The sequence below is a fragment of the Herpailurus yagouaroundi genome, unplaced genomic scaffold (genome assembly GCF_014898765.1).
Source record: "Herpailurus yagouaroundi ecotype Mexico unplaced genomic scaffold, PumYag 160, whole genome shotgun sequence".
NCBI classification, from domain to species: Eukaryota; Metazoa; Chordata; class Mammalia; order Carnivora; family Felidae; genus Herpailurus; species Herpailurus yagouaroundi.
Genome location: NW_024412401.1, coordinates 52,238,024 through 52,250,146, shown reverse-complemented (window position 1 = coordinate 52,250,146; position 12,123 = coordinate 52,238,024). Strand labels below are relative to the sequence as shown.

The 12,123-nt window shown below is 58.7% G+C and overlaps 1 protein-coding gene across 2 annotated transcripts in view; it reads right to left on the bottom strand.

The window, feature by feature from the left end:
• ASS1 (argininosuccinate synthase 1) overlaps positions 1-12,123 on the bottom strand; it is a 52,698-nt gene that overhangs the window by 14,328 nt on the left and 26,247 nt on the right. For both annotated transcript variants that reach the window (XM_040482646.1, XM_040482645.1), the window contains exons 10-12: positions 8,628-8,718; positions 5,650-5,734; positions 5,053-5,117 (exon numbers count right to left, since the gene is read on the bottom strand). In XM_040482646.1, the coding sequence (XP_040338580.1) occupies positions 5,053-5,117; positions 5,650-5,734; positions 8,628-8,718 (241 nt within the window). The remainder of the gene's footprint in view (positions 1-5,052; positions 5,118-5,649; positions 5,735-8,627; positions 8,719-12,123) is intronic.

The window sequence follows — 12,123 nt, the reverse complement described above, 5'->3', positions numbered from 1 at the left end:
CCTACCCGACGCTCTTCCGCTCTAACTTTCAGGACCCCACAGTATCACCTGAACAGCAGTCACGTGCGACGCTAGGAGGACACCTAGACTGTCCAGCCAGGAAGACCTGTGACCTGCCCCAGGGCCACCTGCTGCTGGCCCAGGATAGCTGTTTCCCAGGAAAGGAGCAGAGGATGTGCCCGACGGCTGCGGGAAGCATCCGGGCAAAAAGAAAAGCCATAGCCCCTGACACACAGCAGCACAATTAATACTCCTGCTCCCTTTCTTAGGTGTTAAAGTTAACCGTGACTGATCAAAAAGCTGTTTTCAGGTCGCTGCTGTCGTGTGTGCGTGTGTGCGTGCGCGTGTGTGTGCGTGTATGGTGTGTGATAGAGACAGAGAGAGAGCGTTTGAAAGATCTCCCCTCTCCTCTCCACAGGAGTAGGGGGTACAGATGATTTCTGTGTATTCCTTCTGGAAAAAAAAAAAAATGACTTCAAAAAAAAAAAAAACAGTGACAGAAACCTGATGCTAAAAGACTATGGATTTGGGGCTTTTGACAGTCGGCATACAAACCACTGCGCAAAAAGGAGGAGGAAATGACAGGTGAGTCGCTGTCGCGGTGGAAGAGACAACAGACATCTTCGCAGTGACATGCACAGCGGCTCCAAGTGTCTATTTTCATCTCCTCGTGTTTACAGGAAAAAGACAGGGGTGTCAACGGCTCTCTGCGGAGCAGCCTCAATCACACCGTAATTACTGCTGGGGCGGGGGGGGGGAGGGGAGGGGGAAAAGGGCAGGGAACTAGGGGAGGTTGGCGGGGGTGGGAGCGAGAGTGGACCGAGGAGAAAGTGGTGGGGACCAAAACACTTCTGCTGCTGCTTCTCTGTTCCCGAGGCTGCCAGGTTAACTGGACCCGCACAGCTTGGCAGAACTGAGTGAGATCCACCAGTGAGCTGGGGTCCGGGGCAGCGGGTGGGGATAGGGGTGAGGGCGCCTGGACCAGAGGTGGTCTGCTTTGGGAAAGCAGGATCCAGAGGGAGAGATTTGCAAAGACCCGGGGAAGGGAGGCTGGCTGGAGCCCAAGGGCTCCCCTCTTAGGTACCAGGGCCAAGGATGGAGGCGGTTGCCATGGTAATGGGGAGGCAAATCATGGTGGGTCTCCAGCCGTCCTCTGTGCTCCTGGTGCCCTGCGAACCCCAGCCTGGTGAGCAGTGTGGGCCTCTGAGGGTACAGACATCTTTGTTGCATAACTCTCTCTCTCTCTCTCTCTCTCCTCCCCATCTGGAACATTCCATCTGAGCGGAGCCTCTGGGAGGCCTGGACAGGTGGGCAGGCAGGTGGGTAAGTGGGCGGGCAGCCCTTGGGTTTTCTTAGCCAGAAAGTGGAGGAATCGGGAGGAAGTGAGACAGGAGGGGAGAGTGGGAGAGAGATGGAAAGGGTGGAGGAGAGAGGGACAGGGGAGGGAAGAGGAGAAGCAGGCAATGAGGAGGAGAGGGAGGGAGTCCGCAGGGGGAAGAGGCAGCAGCAGGCAGAAGTGAGCCGGGGAGGGACAGGGCTGGGGGCGAAGAAGGGAGCCGAGGTGGCTGGAGAAGGAGAAGGTGAGCGGAAGGACAGGAGCTGGCTGGCGCCTTCCCCTTCCCCGCTCCCCTCCTGCCTGCCCTGCCCCCCTTCTCCTCCCCACTGATTTCATTTACTTCACTTAATTAGCCCCCCTCCAGAGTTAAAAAGATAATGTGATAATGACAACGTGAACAGCCACAATACAGCAAAAGCACTTCCGTCTGCAGCCTCCCCAGTCCCCCCGCCCCTCTGACCCCATGACCACCCCAGGCTCAGGGCAGTGGCAATGCCCAGCTCCCTACCCAACTCCCACCCCCCCCACCCCCCAAAAAAGAAACCAAGCCCTTTAACGAATTTCAATTATGAGCTTTGTAAAATCAATACAAACGACATTTTCCCCCTGTACACGGAGCGACGGACAATAGCGTCTTCCTGTTCTGCCCTCAATATCGTTGACAATTAACAGCTTCTCCCATTACGGTAGACTTAATAAAGACCTTGTCGTGTGGACATCCCCAGCACCCTCATTTACTCCCCCCCTGCTCGCTCATCCTCCCGACGAATTACTCAGAGTGGAGACGTAAAGACAGAACACCGCCCGAGAAATCGCGAAGCAGCTGTCTTCCCTCACCCCCTCTGATCCAAGTAAGAAAACAGGCAAATTACAACTTCCAGGGGGTAAGATCACCCAGGCCGGCCCCACCTTCGACAGCTGGGGCCACAGAGAGGGAAAGCCACTTGCTAAGGTCACACAGCAAGCTCTTGGGAGCCGAATGTCGACCGTCTGCTCCAACGGCCCTACAGCTCTCGGGCTCAATTCTGTGCCTTTCGGGACGGCTCCCCACAGGTACACGCAGAGTACCCGGAGAGGCCAAGTCGCTTTCCCAGTGGTGATGGAGCTGAGACAGGGACTCACGTCTTCTATCGAAGCCCAGCCCTCCAATGTGCCTCCGTCAGGTTCCAGGGGCTCCGCTCCCCCTCAGACCTAACAGGCCACCTGGGGTGCCCCCTAACTTCTTCACTAACCCCCCCAGAATGTTCCACTCCACCCTCTCTCTTCCACACCTACCCGCTGAGGCCCATTCTCCTGCCACCGTCTCCAGGGTGTCATTTCAGCACAGCCCCGTCCAGGCCTTTGTTACTACCCCCTTCAAGTTTACTCGACTGTCCCTACTTTGCGGGATGCCATTTCACAGAGTGACCTCAGGCCAGTCCCTACCCGGAAGGTGATTCGTTTTCACCACAAGTGCCAGTCCTGGTCGGTTGGTGTCACTCTCCAAAGCACCGAGACACGTCCACAATCCACGAATGATGGCTCGGGAAGGTCATGACGGCAGGTGCCATAGAGGATGCCTCTGAGCCACACTGAGCTCCCCGAGGGCACAGGCCACCTTTGACCTTCCAGCATGCCTCTGTGGCTGCTGTCATTTGTGGGGCACCTGATCCCACTATGCAACACGGCCGGAACCTGGGTGCGCCCCACCCCCGAGTTTCAGCTCTTGGCCTCAGCCCCACGCCTCTCTGGGTCTGGGCATCCGTCCTGGCCTTGGTTTCCCCTTCTGTCCAATGAAGGTTGCGGATCTGTGGCTCCCCAAGGTCCGCCTAGATCTGCCTCGCACGATTTTACATTGTGCTGTCTCCCAAGGGCAGACGGAGACAAAGGGACATTTAATTAGACGTTAATACAGGTAAGAGACAAAGGTAAGTGAGGATAAAAGGTAGCAGCTAATTAGTAATATTGTTCTGACAAGGCCTTCCCTGAGAGTTTCAATTAGGTTGCTTCTGGAAGATAGTAGCTGCGTCCAGGAGGGGGAAAAAAAAAAAATCATGGGAAAGAGGCTAAGCAGTCACTTTGCCTCCCTCCTCCCCGCACCTTTGGAGACACATCCAAACAGGTCATAGGCAAAAATATCCGACCTCCACCCCCGTGCCTACCACGTCACACGTGGGCCAACCGGGGCCCCGAGCTGACAAGTCAGAGGTCACCGGGCAAGCCTGGGCGAGCCCGAGTGACAGCTCCCACACCCTGCCTCCCGGCCCAGCACGCTGTTCTGACAGCTGAAATCTGGCCATCAGCTCTCTGCATCTGAGAATCTTAGTAAAAATGTCCTAAAGGACAAAGCGCCGTGACTATCCCTTGGCCTGGCTGCCTTTGGCTTGTGTTATCTTTTTAAATTGGCCCGAAGAAGGGGCGCCTGGGTGACTCAGTCGGTTAAGCATCTGACTCTTGGTTTCTGCTCAGGGCATGCATGATCTCATGGTTTGTGGGTTCGAGCCCCACGTCCCCCCCTGCGATAGCAGTGTGGGGCCTGCTTGGGATTTTCTCTCTCTCCCCCTCTGTCTGCCCCTCCCATCTCGCACGCGTGTTCTTGCTCGTGCTCCCTCTCTCCAAATAAGTAAATGAGCTTTTAAAAATAACATAAAATACGGGGCGCCTGCGTGGCTCAGTCGGTTGAGCGTCCGACCGGCTCAGGTCATGATCTTACAGTTTGTGAGTTCGAGCCCCGCGTCCAGCTCTGTGCTGACAGCTCGGAGCCTGGAGCCTGCTTCACATTCTGTGTCCCCCTCTCTCTCTGCCCCTCCCCTGCTCACACTCTGTCTCTCAAAGATAAAGATTAAAAAAAATTGTTTTTAATAAAAAATAACATAAAATAAATCGAACCTAAGCAAAGCAAGCTGAACATCTGTCAAAACAGGGGACCCCCCCCCCCAAGCTCACCACCAGTATTTAAAAAATCAGGGGCTCGATTTGGGGGCTCTCACTGCTGCAAGATTTCCCTCTCCCTCTTAAAGTTCCCTAAGGAGGCAGCATTGCTTTATATCATATGCTGACAGACCCAGACCTGCGAGGATTTGACATCCCCTTGTATGGGGAAACTGAGTCCCGGAGGGGAGGGTGTGGCCTGGGGACTGATTGTTCTGATGCCCCTGTGAGCGATGGCCGGAAGATCACAGGGCTCTGCTTACTAAAGAGAAGATACAGGCACCTGCTTGGTTGGGACCAACCTCTCTCCACTCCTGGGCCAGCCAAAGGCAGCCACGGCCACCTAGCCGACGAGTCAGCTGCCCCAAACCCAGGCGCAGGCCCCCCTCGCATGACCAGCGCAGCCCATAGCGCCCACCCCTGGCAGGATTCCTGCCCTGCTGGGCTGGCGGCCTCCTCAAAGAAGCCTTAATGACTGTGAAATCGGCCCTGCATGGTCTGCCTCCAGACCTGGCCGACCCACCCAGGGCACAGGACAGCCTGGCTTCCAGGCCTGTCCCTGGCCTCCCCTCGCCTCTGAGCCCCTCCTGGACCCCCAGCTTCCTCCTCACTCTTGGGACAGTGCCTCTCATGATGCCCTTGGGAGTCAGGGACACACGGCCCGCTATCCCCGCTTCACAGGGGAGAAACGGAGTCCGGCTGGGGGAGGGAACCTGCCCCGACGCCCCGAAGGGATGGCGATTTGGGGGGGCTTCTGGAGTCTCTGGGAGCTGAGACGTGCCCCCGAGGGCGGAGAGCAGACTCACCTCGGGACTTCATCCCGATGAAGCGGTTCTCCACGATGTCGATGCGGCCCACGCCGTGCTTGCCCCTGTGGGGAGAGCGGGTTCTTGAAAACCAGATGCCGCCGCGAGGATGCGAGTCGGAGGCCGCCCTCTTGGCTGGGCTCTCAGCTGCGGGGCGCCGGAGCCACAGAGCCACACGGGGGGGTGCCCGGCACCATCGCAGGATCCAAGACTCAAAGGACATCTGAGCCAAGTCACCTGCTTCAACCGCCCATTGCACAGGTGGGGAAACTGAGACCCCGAGGGTGGAAAGGATCGCCCGGGTCACGCAGTTGAGTTTGCCACCTGTTACCTCCGTCCTGAGGCCTTGCTTGGCACCAGCCCTACCCCCTGCTCATCTTTTCTTCTGTCCCGGTCTCGGGTCGGACGGAGGGCTCAGAAGCTCAAACCAGGAGACCCCCCTGCCTACGGGCTGTGCCAACGGCCGCCGGCAGGACCCAGGCGCATCCCCCTTGGCCCCGAAGCCCCAGGCCGTGACCATCAGCCACAACGGCCTGTGCCAGGGCTTGCCCGAGATGGTGGTCTCCCAGGAGGCCGGGAAAGGCTGCGGGCACTCACGCGACTTCATTCAGGTACGTGAAGAGCTCCAGGGACGTGCGGTGGGTGGTGCCGTCTTTGACGTTGGTCACCTTCACGGGGACCCCTAGGGCAGGAGGAGAGGGCGGTGGGCCTGCGGGGCCGGCGCTCGGAGGAGCCAGTGCCTGGCACCCCGCCCTCTCCCTCCACCCGCAACGCCTTAAATGGATGTGACAGATATAGACTCCAAATGACTCCTTGAAAAGCCCTGTGCAGGTTGGGGCCTGCTGGAGGGAGAGAAGGGGTGAGAACGCCCCCCAGAATGAAAGGGAAAATGCAATAAAAACGCGCCCCCCACCCTTGCCATTCTCTCTGTCCCTTTTGCATTTAGGGGCTGTGAAATTGGAACCAGCCCTGAACTAATTGAATTTCACGCTCCACCATTGTCTTACGCCCGGGCACCTTCTGTCCCACCAGCTACCCAGGCCGCCTGGCCGAGATGCGGAGGGGCTCGGGCTCGTGCACGCACATGCGCGCGCACACACACACACACACACACACACACACACACACTCACAGCCCCCTGCCACGTTTGTCGGGTGGACCCCCCGGACCCCGCACCCCAGACCTCCACAGCCACAGCCATCCGATCGCCGGGGTAAAGGGGTGCCCGCTCCAGCAGGCGAGGTGTCGGGAGGTGTCTGTGAATTCTGAGAAGTCGGGGCTGGGGTGGCAGGAGGGCAGGAGGGAGGTGGCCGCTGCTCGGGGAGGGGAGGGCAGGGCCGAGTCAAGGGGGGGCAGTGGGTGGGTTCAGGGTTGACTTTGAATAGCAAGGGGGCACTTTTCTGGAGCGGTGTGAAATGAGCAATGAATGTATCAGGGGGCTAACAAGAGAGCTGTAACAGTGACAAAGAAAAGCTGTTCAAAGTTGGCGGATAATCCCCCACCCATCTGCCCAGCTCATTACCATGTAGCCAGCGACCGGGGGCCAATCAGCCTCTATAGCGGCTTTCCAGTCTTTATTAGCCGGGCGCCGCTTGGAGGGGCTTCCCTCAAGGCGCTGTCACCTCGCCATTCTTCACCCCCATTTCCAGGGGTTTTATAACTTGGTTGTAAATTGCTATTAAATGTAAGTCTGCCCAATAATGAACCTTAAGCCCCTCTCGCCACTGCCCGCCTCTCCCCTCTCCCTTTCTCTCCCTCCCGGTCCTATTATGGCCTTCGCAGGGGCCTTGGATGGGGGCCTGCCCCAGAGAGGAGCTAACATTGTCGATGCTGCTGCCGGAGAAAGCCTCTTAGCCTTTAAAATAGTTAATAATTAGATTAAAACTTCAAATAAATTAACTAGAGAGTGAATGGGAGTAGTCGGGGACAGCTCCTCCCGTCTGTTTTTTTGTTGTTTTTTTTTTTTTTTTTTTTTTTTTCCAGACGGTTCCCCAAATCATTAAAATGGATCACGTTTCTTCTCCAGCTCAGCCCTTGGGGCTGCCCTATTTCTGGAAGAAAGGCTGCCAGAGCCTTGTGTCCGGGACCCCGCTGCCGCCTGCCCGCCCGCCTCCCACCCTCTCCCAGGCTCCCCGGCGGAACCTGCCGGAGGTGTTGCCTGGGTCCCCTCCTGCCACCTTCTTCGAGATGGTGCCCGGAGATGCCCCATGCCTGCGGACCAGACCTGGGTCAGACAGAATGGGCACTTAGGGCTTCAGCTACCTGCGGGGGCGTCAGACCATGGGCCCTTTGGTTCCCAAGTGGCATGAAATTCAAGCGTTTGAATGGATGCGGGGGGGGCAGTGAAGACGCCCGCTGGCTTGGCCAGGTTCCTGGGAAAGGCCAGGAGAGGCGGATGATCCGCGTACTAACAGCCTCTATTTCCCACTGTCTCGCTCCACACACCATACTCCGCACCTACGAGCATCATTTCATGGCCTGTTTTATAGGAAAGTGAGCCCGAGGCCCAGAGGGGTGAAGTTGGCTGTCAAGGTCACACCAGCGTGAGTGAGGCACAGATCTGAACTCCCACCTCCCCTTCCCCATCCTAGGTCTCTGAGGTGCCCTGGGAGGGACCATATCCCTCTCCCTCCGCTCTGTTCTAGCCCAGGGAGTGGCCTTGTGGATGGACTGCCCAGCCTCCTTGTCCAGACTCAGGATGCCCCCCCCCCCACCCCCACCTTGCTGGATCCTCTAGCTCCTGCCTAGCACCACCTCCAGGAAGCCTCCCCGATTTCTACAGCTGCCTGGGCAGGTCCTCTCCTTGGGTGCCCTGAGCCCTCACTCTGAGCCTGGTCCCGCCCTTCTCATTACCAGGCTCACCTTGCCTTCCCGTCTGTCCTCTGTGGCAAGAGGTGTGCCTGGTGCCAGGCTCGAGACTGGGCACTCAGGCCGGGCCAGCAAACATGCCTTGCTGCTAGCAGTGAAGCTAGGGAGATCAGGACACCCACCCACGGCCAAAGCGAACAAGAGTGGTGGCAGCTTTGAGTCTGGGGTAGGGGGTGTGGACAGCATCGAGCCTAGGACTAGCTGAGGCTTTAGCTGTGGGGTCAGAGGGGCCCCCCGAGGCTGGCTCTCTAAGACCCACCATTTACTGAGCACCTCCTTGGTGCCGGAACCCTGTAGCAGACACGTCCCTTTCAGACCTCATTCCATGCCATGAAAATGCCAGGCGGCGGATGCTTTTATCGCCGGTTTACAGAAGGGGACACTGAGGCCCAGGATAGCTGAATGACTGCCCCAAGTCCCAAAGCAGCTGGCAAATGACTGCCTGGGGACTGGAATGCTGTCACGTCAGAGCTGGTGCCCGTGAGCCCATGTGATGGGCCACTGAGGGTGCTTTTCTCTGAAGCCTGGGGGGCTTCCGTGGCCCATGCCATCTGGGGAAGCGGGGGTTGGGAAACCTGAATTCTGGCTTCCGGGAACCCAGGAGGGATGGAGAGGGCTCGTGCCCAGGCCTGGGCACAGGGGAAAGGAGCCAGGACCCCAGGGCCCCAAGAGCTCACCCCCTCGGGTCCCAACAGGCGGGCACCTACCTTTCTTGAACTCGATCTCAAGGATGTCAGGGCTGTTGGGGGCTTTGGCGGGGTCCTGGGTCTTTGTGTAGAGGCCTGGAGGCGCTTGGTTCTGATAAAAGACAGAAAGAGGTTGGAGGCCGGGGTGCCCAGAGCCAAGCTGTGCCCTGCCAGTCCCTGCACCCACCTCCCGCAGAGATCTGCACCCCTTCTCCGGAACTAGGGGGCTACGGCCCTTGCCACCGCCTGGCACGGACCCATGGTCCTCCCAGCCCCCCAGCCAGGAGCCGGCCTCCCCCCTGCACACCCCCCCCCCCACTTGCCAGGGGCCTGGGAAACAAAGGGCTCAAGAAATCAGACAATTTTTTCCCCTCAACTTGATCTCATCTTTTTCTTCGACGCCCCCACAGCTGGAGGTAGAATAGAATAGAATAGCAGCAGAGGAACAAGTCAGGCAAGAAAAGTGTGACTTTGGAGGAGCGAGGCGGGCGGGCGGGCGGGCGGCAGCGGGCTTCCCGGGAGCGGGCGCTCGCTCTCGCAGGCGCCGGGAACTGGGGTTTATTCTGCACTGACCGCAAAGCTAATGACTACGCGTGACCCCAGCAGGTGCTCCGGCAGGCCGAGCCGTCCCCGGGGTCCCCGAGGTTAATACTCACAGGGAGAAAAGAGAAGAGTAAAGCAAAAACCCATTTGAAAGCACATCAACCTTTATGTATATTTTTCCTTGGGCGTGTTGGAAAATGGGCCTCTCGTCTTGATCCAGCGGCAGAGGGACCGTTGACTGCCTGGGGCTCCCGAGGCCCTGGCTACCCGCCCCCCCCCCCCCCCCACACACACACACATACTCCCCGCCGGCCCAGGATCCTTGCCACTGAGGGGAGGGGGGCCTGCCTCTCAGCTTGACTGCTCTAGTTTCTTCTGTGGGCACCCCGGACCTAGCAGTTTCCACCTGGGACACCTTGGGACACATAGTTCCTTAAATCTTTGCTTTCAGAACCCTGCAGACATTCACGGGTCTCTTTCCACCTGCAGTTTCTTTCAGGTTCCCAGCAGCCCCCTTTGGTAAGGTCAAGTGCTATCATCCTATCTACAGATGAAGAAATAGAGGCTGAGCGGGGGGCGGGGGGTGGACCATGGCTGCAACCAGGTTCTGTGCAAGCCTGAACCCTGCCCGGGACAGGGAACCCTGAGACCGGCCACAGACACGAGCTGGGTTTTAGACTGGTGGGAAATACCCTCAGCCAGGGGTCAGGATCTCCAGCCCGGGGCGGGGGAGGCTTGGGCAAGTTGTTTTGCTTCCTTGGGCCTGTTTCCCTCACCTGCAAAATGGAGAAATGATCCCTGCCCTTGACCATCTTCCACCATAAGCACACAGGGTGGTTTTTGTAATGTTTACTGGGCGTGCACATCACCCAAGAAAATGGCAGGGAGGTCGGCTGCAAATTGCGACCTGCCCTGCCGGGGGGGGTATGGCAGCTGGAACAGACCCCCGGTGGCGTCTGCCTCCGGGAAGAGCCTGTCCAGGAGAGGTGGGCCGGCAGAGGTGCCTTGGGCCCCCTCACCTGTGGTCGCTTTGCTTCTTGGCTGTATGCCCAAGTGACCAGTCATCCTGGCTCCTGCCCGCCTAGGCACCCCTCAGTCCTGGGCAAGGGGGATGCTTGGGCTTCCAGCTCCACCTCTGAGCTCACACAGGGGTCTGCGGTGGACCCCTCACCTCCAGATTGCTGCACGACCTGGGCCCCGCTGTATCCCTTCATCTGTTTCCATCTGTAAGGTGGGAATAAGCCTCCAGAGCTGACCTCAAAGACAGACTCAGGGCAGAAGAGGGTCCTTCAGGACCTGAGGACTCCACGGCAGAGATGGAAAACCAAGGCCAAAGAAGTGGCTTGACCCAATCATATTGCCTGCCTCTCCCCCCCCCCCCCGGTGTAGACTCTAGACCCCCTGTTCAGTGCTCTTCCCATCACCCCCTGCCGTTCCCCAGCTGGTTTCGAAACCAAAGGGCTGAGGAACAGCGCGAGGGATTGGGCCAGAGACAGCCACCATCGTGCATGGTGGGGACAGGCTTCGCGTGGTTTCAGAGAAATGCCCAGCTCCCCAGGCACCGCTGGGTCCTGCCGACCACCGCATTCCTTGGGCACAGGCAGGCCCGATGACAAACCGTCCTTGGCCAAAAGGCAAAGTGGAGAGCAGGGCTTGGACCTCTGGGTGTCCCCCCTGACTCCGCAGCCCCTTTCCCCACAGCCCAGGATGAACTCAAAGCGGGGTGCCAGCGCTGAGGGTCCCCGGTCCCGCACCCACGGCTCCTTCCTCCCACCTCACCCCCCCCCCCCACCCCAGCGCTGCCTGACCTCCAGCCACGCTTCTCTGCGAAGCTGGGAACGGAGGACGAGATGGCCTGTACTTGGGAGGACAGAGGAGGCGGGCAGAGCCGCTCGGCCAGCGACCCACACTCCGCGGTGGACGTCGGATGCAGCTGTCCTGCCGGTTTCCGACACCCTGACAGCACCGATTAAATAAAATAACTAAATAGAAATCAAGTGACATTTGCTTTGCATTCCGAGGTGGCTGGGCGCCTGCCTTCTTTTTTACTCTCCCTCCTAAAAGCCCAGTTCAAATGACAAATAGTTTGTTGCCGAGTATCAATACCATCTATTTATCCCTCCCAGCGGGAGGGCTCACTTCCAATGTCATCTGGGGGGGGGGGGGGGGGGGGGGGGGGAAGAGGGGGAAGAAAAAAAAAGAGAGAGAGTGGGGGGTGGGGTGGGGGGAGAGGCCGAAAGAAAGCATGAAACAGGGCCGAGAAGGAGAAATTGGAAGCAAATGGCCCATGAACTAAACCATGATGTAGAGGCATGATCGATGCTGAAAATGGTTTATTCATCCATCAGATATGGCGGGCCGGCGACTGAATGAACTCTTTCACTGTGTGCCGTATGAAGTTAAAGCAAGTAAATTTCTATCTTTCTTCACATTACCTGCCTCATTGCCCTTCAATCAGCCCTCACGGAGGCAGAAAATGGCTCCGCCATCTGCCTTCAGACCCTCCCTTCGGCAGGTCTTGGGGCTTTTTTTGGAGAGGGGGCGGGGGGCCCCGTTCCCTTGAGCTCTCTCCCCATCTCCTCCCAAGGGGGCCAGGGCTGCCGGTGGGGCGGGGGGGTTGGGGGTGGGTGGCGCCGGGCCCCCCCCCCCGGCCCTCTAGAGATGCAAGGGGGGGGGGTGTCCTGGGGTTTAGGCTGGGGGAGCCCCCCCACCCCTGCCACCAAGCTGGGCAGGCCCCGGAGAGCCGGACCGTGGGGTCCTCAGCCTTACCCCACACTGCTCAGCGGGAATGATGTTTCCTCTCACTCATACCCAGCCCAGCCTTCCCTGCCCGATGAGAGGGGTCCTGCGAGGATCTCGGCCCCTTTATCCCCCAAAGAATCTTTGTGTAAGGGGGGGGGGGGGCGGGGAGCTTGGCTCTAAGATCGAGGTGTCGTAGCCCTGTGCTAGGGACAGGCCAAGAGCCACAGAAGGG